Consider the following 8,722-nt stretch of genomic DNA (forward strand, 5'->3'; position numbering starts at 1 on the left):
GTAGAGAGGACTCTTTCTTATTACTGGATCTTATTTTTCTGTTGTTCTGGATATTCTGAAGCATTCAATAATTTTCTCAAAATTCATATTCTGTCATAGGAACTGTAAAATATTCTAGTATAAATATCTTCAAGATTTTAAAATTCTGGCTCATCTAAAGCCAGTGGGAATTGCTATTATGACAATGAAAATTTACTACCACAGGATGGAGATATTATGACACAATATAAATTTTTAAAGGTATTATTAAAGTGAATTTAATTATGTTTCTTCTGATGAAAATTTATAACTCTTTTTGATGGAAAAGGGAAAAATAAGGTTTGCCAAGCTGAGTCTAACAATATTCTGCATTGGCTCTAGCATACTGATGGTATAATTGGCTAGTATTTTACCACAATGCCCTAATCAGTTATTTTAAGCTACATTTATTTTGTAATATGTGTCTTTGAAAGAATAGACTCTAGGAATAAAATAATTTGTTCAACAGCAAAAAATTTTTACTCTCATATTGAATTAATTATTATATTAGTATGTAGATATATTTTCATCCTTAAAATGTGTACTAAATCTGTTTGTAGAGGAATCCTTCATACTCTTTTCTGTCCATGGTATTTTTGAAAGGCTCTTTCATTAGTGTTTATGAAAACTTAAAAAGAAAACTGAAGCAAAACCTCACATAAGATTGACTTACAAATTTACACTTAGGTCATCATAATCCATGAAATTGCATTAATGGATGTTTGGATGCTTTAGCACAATGTGAGTACTTTTTTGAGATTGGTGAGAGTCAGAAAGGAAACTCAACAGACTGGCAGCAGATGACCTGGTCAGTAGAATATTTTACTTATTTTGTATTTCTTTGCAGAGCCTGTCGAGTAATAAGTATTTGTTTCAAAGATATTTTCCTTCCCCTGGCTGCATCCTACCTGCAAATAAATCTGAGTTTGCAAGAAGTGCAAATGCTGCTGCATTAGGAGCTGTAAATATGCCAGAAGTAAATGCAAGCGTAATTCACTATATAGGTCCAAGGTATTTCCTAGGAAATTGATTTGAGCTGTTAATTTCTGCATAGAAAGGTCCCTGTGGACAGCTTACAAGAGCCCCATAAAACTTGGGTGATTTTTTTCTGTCAGGAAATAAAATATTCTGTAACTAGGAAAATATGATACTTTTTTTTTTTTTGTTAAAGCAGTTATATTTGGATATTTTAAATGCCCTTAGTTCAGAAGATTGTGGAATATTTACTTAGTACCTGCACCCATTGGGAGTGTTTCTTATGGTAGCCCTCTTACCCCCCTCACAAGAATAGTTATGGAGTTTCAACATGACTTATGAACCCTCACTTTCAAAGTTCATGACTATTCATAGATTTATTCCTTCTTCACTGATTACATTCTTTGTTTTCCTGAATAGTTTTCCATTCATTGCAATCTTCATTTGTAGATGTAGACCTCTGATGCATAATACAGTCTTAATTTGATTATTAAGTTAACTGTTTTGTCTGTTTGTGCATTACAGGAAACCCTGAATTCTGTGCACTTGACACTGCTACTGTCAAGCATGCAACATATAAATGCAGGCTCTATTCCATGCTCACAACAAGGACCACAGGAGCCCACCCTGCAACTGACAGCTTTGACACAAACGCTGCTGACTGGATGGGAAGAGTGTGCTACCCATTTCTTGGCAGCAAAAAGAGTATTATTGCAATGTTGCTTTCTCTTGTGAAGGACTGAAGCCATTAGCACATCCAAATATTTTATCTTTTGGGAAGTCATTACTTTCAAAACTGCAGAAAAAATACACTTTCTCTGCTGTGATATACCAGAGTTATCTTTTGAGGGAATTTCATTTGAGAAAAAGACACGGAGAGGGATTTCTTATTAAGATTTACATTCAGCAGCTAATTGCTGGAATTGTACTCATACAGTGGGGAGGCAATGTACACACAAATGCTCATTTTAATGAGAGAGAAACTGTAGGTAGAAGCAGATGACCTAGATGATTTTATGAATAAAAGATTTAATCTGATGCAATCATTTCATTAATACACACATGGCACCAAATGGAAACAGAGCATAGCAGATGGCTATGAGAGGTCTTAAAAAGACATTTTCAGTTTAGTAGCTAATGACTTAGATTTCATGGACTACACTAAATACTGTCAGGAGTGAAACATTTATCATACCAGTCTTCCAAAGAATTTTCTAAAGCTTTATGAAAGTAATGCTGAAAAATCTCTCTTTTGTGACATTAGTTAGAAAATGCAGTCACATTATATATTATACAGCTATAGGGCAACATAATTTTTTCACAAAAACTGTTGAAAGAAAATTCCATTATTTTCTTTATTAATAGCCTATATTTATTTAATTTGATTTAATTTTAATTTATTTCATTTATTTGCTTCAAGTTTGCTACAAATGGTGGAAATAGTGGTTTCCAATGTAACAATAAAATACAGTCATTTGCCATGCAATTTTAGAATAGAAATATGACATACATTCATACGTTATGATGATGGATCCACTGCAAGCAGCCGCAAAAATTGTTGGCATAGTACTAATAATTGATTTGATTTATTTTAAGATAAAATATTTGGAGTAAATTTAGAATGAATGTATAATTTTAAAAGGAGGCAGTGAGTGTGGAAGGCTCATGTAAAGTCTGTATTGTGTTTTTACATTAGTAAACGTCAGCAGAGAAAGCAGTGAGGCAGGGGAATAATGCTGTTTAGCACACTGTTTTACAGCACTGGCCACGTGGCTACCTCAACCTGACCCTGTCATGTCATCCACATCCAGGTTGCAGGGGGGTCTGACAGACAAGCCAAATGTGTCAGTTCTGCTCTCAGTCTGTTCCGCTCCATCCTGGAGGAATGTGCATCCTGCAAGACTTGATTGCTCTCCAGACCCTTTACAAAACCAGATCAGGGCAAAAGGGCTGGATTTCTTAGAGAGAATCTGGCCTACAGCTTCTTACAGACAGATTAACCTCAGTTTGGCTTCAAACTGAGGACACACACAGTCTCATTCTTCAGACCTAATCCAAGATCAACTTAGTCTATATTACTTCATCAGAAATTAATATCACAGCACTGGCATCTTTGAACACATGCAGACTGAATTTTCTTTTTGCAAAGCTTGTTTGAGATCCTGTTAGGAATGACAGAGTTTATACTGAATTTGGATGGATCAGGAATACTTATTCTCTTTGACTGCAAAGCAAGAGGAACAAAAATACACCGTACCACCCAAAAGCCTATGTATGGAATAGCAAGTTGATTTTGTTTCCTTCCTATGCAACAGATAAAAATATTGAACAAGAACAAGCTTAGCCCTGTTGCAAACTGTTATTGCTGTTTCATTAGGAAACCGTTCTTCGTAAGCCAGGAGATATAAAGTTTTGATAATCCTGAATGCTTTTGAATGAAATGTAAGCATGGGTTTCCAGTCTGAATATGTACGCTGTGCAATATACATCCACAGCATCTTTGTCAGCCTGCTGCTCTGCAAATCCTGGCTTTACCATCGGCTGAAGCATTCAGGGGAATGGTGTAAAAACTAAGATGAACCTTTAGAAGCTGAAAATCTTCTTACGTCTACAACTTACAGTCATGACTATACATAGTCTGAGTACTTTTTGATTTAGACAATTTGTCAGATAAGTCCAGAGGTTGCTGTAACTCACATAAAGGATAATGGAAATGCAGTTAGTTGCATTCTTCATACACTTTTCACCGATGTGTAAAACATTCAGAGAACATCATGTTGATTCTTATTACTTCTATTTTGACAGCAAGTCAGGCCTCAGATAAAGGACAGAAATTCATAGCCTCAGAAATCATATATGTAAATTTGAGGTATAGAAACTTCCTTTGATTTTTTTAGCCACATAAAATGAATGTTGGCCTTCTCACTGAATTTTTTTTTTAAACCTCACCAAGGTCCGAAGTCCTGTAAATTTTCTCAAGAGAAAGTATCGTAGTGTGAATGTGGTTGCAGGGTGTCATATGAGGTTACTGCTGAAAAAGGAGATGTCAGGTATTCCAGAATGAGATGTTCTTCCTGTAAAAGAAGGTCTGAAAGAATTTAACTTTAAACCATTTTTAAATCAAAAGCAATTTAATAACAATGCTTATATGTTTGCAGAATTCATTTATGATATTTCACCTCCTTGTCTTCATGACTGGGCTGTCAGGAACACAGCAAACATTAACTCTTAACTAATAGACCAGTTTTTGATATGATCAGTATGTAATTCTTTTCATTTAAGGGTCCTAAAAGCTCAGATAAAGCAGTTTTCTATCCCAGTATCAGAGAACAGCTTTCCTTTGTAGAAATTCTGTTATTTCTCTATGGACCAAAATCTTCTCTCCTCTCTTCAGTAACTTCTATTGTGGGTTTTCCCTCTGTTTGGTGTGGTAAATAGGATTATCATCATTAGCTTCTTAGCATATTCCCTGCCCTCTCTCTACACATGCCTTACTGCTTCCCTTACTGCTTTAATTTCTCTCTTCTTCAGATCCATCTGCAAACAGACAATTTTGGTCTATATGAGACATCCAGTAGTCAGGGTAGCTGGATAGATACCACAGTCCTCTTGAAACCAACCAAACCAAACTCCAACTTCTTCTTTTTAGCTTTGGTGTGGTAGCAGCAATTTTTAGAAATAATATACAAAAAGCCAAAGACTCTTGACTGGGAGAGAATAAAAATCTCTCCATTTCTGTGCAAAAGTTCTGTGTATTCACTGATCCTCTCTTGTTTGATACTTTCCTAATTCAATCAGTCAACTGACCCAGTATCACGTGAAGCAGAGACCATCTGCATAGTCCAAATGAAAAGACAGCAAACCTTGGGGAGTCTAAAGCATACAGATGCCTTCTTGCACAGATGAAGCATGGTCCCACTTACTCAGAAAACACTTAACATCTTTAATGTAGCATGGAATTGGTTCATTAGCTAAAAAAAAACAAAAAAAAAAGACTACACTATTTATTATGACCTATGCAGTTCTGCTTTAGAAAAAATTTGATTTTACTGAGTTCACTGGTAGGAATATTATGATAAGACCGATAAGAATTTTTCTTATATTGTTCTTTAATGAGATTAGTTGAGCAGGTGTGAAGGTTCACTTGATTATTTTGTAAATATGCAGAATATGAGAATGTATTTTACACTGCTTCACGGGGGAAGTCAATTCCAATTGGTACCAATATTTTGTGTGGAAATGTTTGGTGATGTCTCAGGTACAGTCTGTAAGGGTATCTGTAAAATGAAAAAAACTATTTTAAACACAGTTGTTTATGAGAGCAAAATGTGTGGACTGATTATAATGCAGGGATTTAGTCAAGATACTTTTTTCCTGTGCTGTTTAGAGATGCTTTTCATGAAGATTTGGTGTCTTTTGTAGCATAAATACAATCTTAGTCTCAGAATTCTCTGAAATCGGAACAAATGAGCTTCATTTCCCCGCAGTGATTCTTATAACTGTGATCAGGGGAGAATAAGGATGCAATTTGAATTCAAATATCTTCCGGAGCTTAGCAGTTCTAACAAGTAAGGTCACTGCTGTATTCCACCGCTGTTTTGATCTCCAGGAGCGAGGCAAAGCCCAGCAACCCCTTGGGACTTCCGTGGCTGGAGGGGCTGCCGTGTCACCCTGCCGCCCCGGAGCAGCGTTGCGGACGCTGGCGGGGCTGCGCTCCCGGGCGGAGCGCGGGGTGTGCCGGCGGGCGGGGGCGGAGGGGCAGCGGGCGCCCGGCCGGGGCGCTCCGGCAAGGAGGCACTGGGCTGCACAATGAGCCTCGTGCCTGCCGGGGCAGCCCTTCCTCCGCCCTTCCTCCTCCTCCTCCGTTTATTTATTTCATTTATTTTTATTGCATTTACTTGTTTGTATTCGCCGGAATAATAAAAATGGGAAAATCCGAGCGCTGCTTTTGGCTGCTCTCCACCAACCTGTCAGTGACGCAAGCGGAGACTACTTAAAGGCAGATTAGAGGCAGCAAGACATTAAAGCCAACCTTCCTCCCTCCACGCCGCCGGTCCGCCCGCCGCGGCGCGCTACGAGTCGAGCGGGCCGGGCCGGTGGCGGCTGCCGAGCGGCCCCAAGCCCCGCAGAGCCGAGCCGAGCCGAGCCGAGCCGGGAGCCCCCGGCAGGGCTGCTGCCTCCAGCCGCCCTCCCGCCACCGGACTGCGGGCAGTAGAGACGGGCTGCTCTTCGGTTTGTTTTCCCTCCCCCTGAAAAAAAAAAAAAAAAAATAGGAGGGGTGAAAGAAGGCAGAAGTGAAGAGATCCCCTACGCTTGCCAAAGTCTTTGTCTCCGGATGAACAGCGATGGGGGAATGGACTATTCTAGAGAGGCTACTGGAAGCTGCCGTGCAGCAGCATTCTACTATGATAGGGAGGTAAGGGTCGCGGGAGAGCTACGGGGAGCACGGGGGGGATCCTCTCCTGTCCGGCCGGGCGGTCGGCGGCGCACGGTCGGTCCCGGCTGCGCGGTGCCCTTCGGCCGGGCTCTTTCGGGGTGCGCCCGGAGCTCGCGTGTGCTGTGTGTGTGAGTGTGTTTGCGTGTGTTTATGCGTGTGTGTTGGGGAGGCTGGTATGCGGCACGGGGCGCGGAGGCGCGGGGACACCGCAAGCGCCGCCGTCCTTGTCCCCGAGGAGCCACGGGGCACCGGACGGTCGTCGGGGAGACCCCACTGCCATCGGGGTCCCGCTGCCGGCGCAGCCCCGCTCCTTTCCCGGCCGTGCTCTCGGGGGCCCCAGGGCCCGTGTGATCGGCCGAAGGGGCCGGGCGGGGGCCAGCGCTGACGGCCGGCCGCGGTCTGTGGCACACGGCCGCGCCGCGGCGATGCCGCACAGCCTGCGCGCCCCCCGCGCGGGACCGGGGCCGGCTCGAGCCGCCGGGGCCGGGGCCGGGGCCGGTGCCGGTGTCGGGGCCGGTGCCCGTGTCGGTGCCCGTGCCCGTGCCGGGGCCGGTGCCGGTCCGCGGTGCGGCGGCGCCGGGGCCCGGTCAGCACTGGACAGCTCCCGGCCGCGCGGCGGCGGCGCGCACTGACGGGCTTCTCTGTTGCAGGATCCTGCTGACCGTGGTGGTGATCTTCAGAATTCTCATTGTGGCCATTGTAGGGGAGACGGTGTACGATGACGAGCAAACGATGTTTGTCTGTAACACGCTGCAGCCAGGCTGCAACCAGGCTTGTTATGACCAGGCTTTCCCCATTTCTCACATAAGGTACTGGGTGTTCCAGATCATCATGGTGTGCACTCCCAGCCTGTGCTTCATAACGTACTCCGTTCACCAGTCTGCTAAACAAAGGGAACGGAGGTACTCCACTGTCTTCCTTACCTTGGAAAGGGACCAGGATTCAATGAAGCGTGAGGACAGTAAGAAAATCAAGAACACGATTGTCAATGGGGTGCTGCAAAACACTGAGAACTCCACCAAAGAGGCAGAACCAGACTGCTTAGAAGTGAAGGAAATCCCCAATCCTGCTATCAGAACTACAAAATCAAAGATGAGGAGGCAAGAAGGCATTTCTCGATTTTATATCATCCAAGTGGTCTTTCGAAATGCCCTAGAGATTGGATTCTTAGTGGGACAGTATTTTCTGTACGGATTCAATGTCCCTTCCATGTACGAATGTGACAGATACCCTTGCATTAAAGAAGTAGAGTGCTATGTTTCTAGACCCACTGAGAAGACTGTATTCTTGGTATTCATGTTTGCTGTCAGTGGGATTTGTGTGGTGCTTAATTTGGCAGAACTGAACCACTTGGGCTGGAGAAAGATCAAAATGGCAGTGAGAGGAGTACAGGCAAAAAGGAAATCCATATATGAAATCAGAAATAAGGACCTGCCAAGAATGAGCATGCCTAACTTCGGCAGGACTCAGTCAAGTGACTCAGCTTATGTGTGAGGCTGTGACAGAACTGAAACACTGTGCCAGGTGGAACAGACCCAGATACCATTAGAGAAAGGTACATTGCTTAGGCAAGCATTTTATCAAGCCACCAAGAAAGCCATTAAGGTATTGGATCTCCACTTACTGAACTAGCTGCAAAATGCAGCGCTATATAAAAGACTGAAAAAACAGCTATAAAACCATGCTTGACCTAGCCTTACAGCACAGCTACTATTATTCCTACTTTTCTTTCTAATGATTGGGTTTTATCTGTCAGTGAAGCAGCTTTTTGGTCATCATTAGGATGTTTACAGTTTGAACTGTCTGACTAATTGTTGTAAATGTGTAGAATGTTCATATCAAAAACTCTGCAAGGATACTCTATATGGGGTGGGGTGGGGTGGGGGACACTGTTGCAATGTGCAGGCATAAGCATGTTTTAAAAGGAGGGTAAGCACACTGTAAGGAACCTAACTACAGCTCAGTCAGGATATCTGCGTTCACGTATCTCACAGATGTCTTATTTTGTTTGTCTAAATTACAGACTTTATTCCTGGTGTGTATTACTAGCTATTTTCTATCATGGTTTGTGCATCAATTAGTCATGCTAAAAATAAATGCTGAATATAATTTTGCCATTTTTTCTTTGCCTGTCCGCACACACACACACACACACACACACACACACACACACCAGAGACCTTAAACATCTTGCATTAGTTGCGATCTGCAGAATATATCAGTACATTTTGATTGATTCCCTAATATGTGCATGAATAAGATGGAGTTGGTTCATGCCAGCCAAGTTATGCA

General features: G+C 42.5%; 1 protein-coding gene across 1 annotated transcript; it reads left to right on the forward strand.

Moving 5' to 3' along the window:
* The first annotated feature begins 5,737 nt into the window (after nt 1-5,737).
* On the forward strand, nt 5,738-8,289 carry GJD2 (gap junction protein delta 2). Its single transcript, XM_038139367.1, has 2 exons — nt 5,738-6,409; nt 7,081-8,289. The coding sequence occupies exons 1-2, from the start codon at nt 6,339-6,341 to the stop codon at nt 7,922-7,924; spliced, it is 915 nt and encodes a 304-aa protein (XP_037995295.1). The 5' UTR covers nt 5,738-6,338; the 3' UTR covers nt 7,925-8,289.
* Nucleotides 8,290-8,722: the final 433 nt, after the last annotated feature.

Source organism: Motacilla alba, chromosome 5, assembly GCF_015832195.1.
Source record: "Motacilla alba alba isolate MOTALB_02 chromosome 5, Motacilla_alba_V1.0_pri, whole genome shotgun sequence".
NCBI classification, from domain to species: Eukaryota; Metazoa; Chordata; class Aves; order Passeriformes; family Motacillidae; genus Motacilla; species Motacilla alba.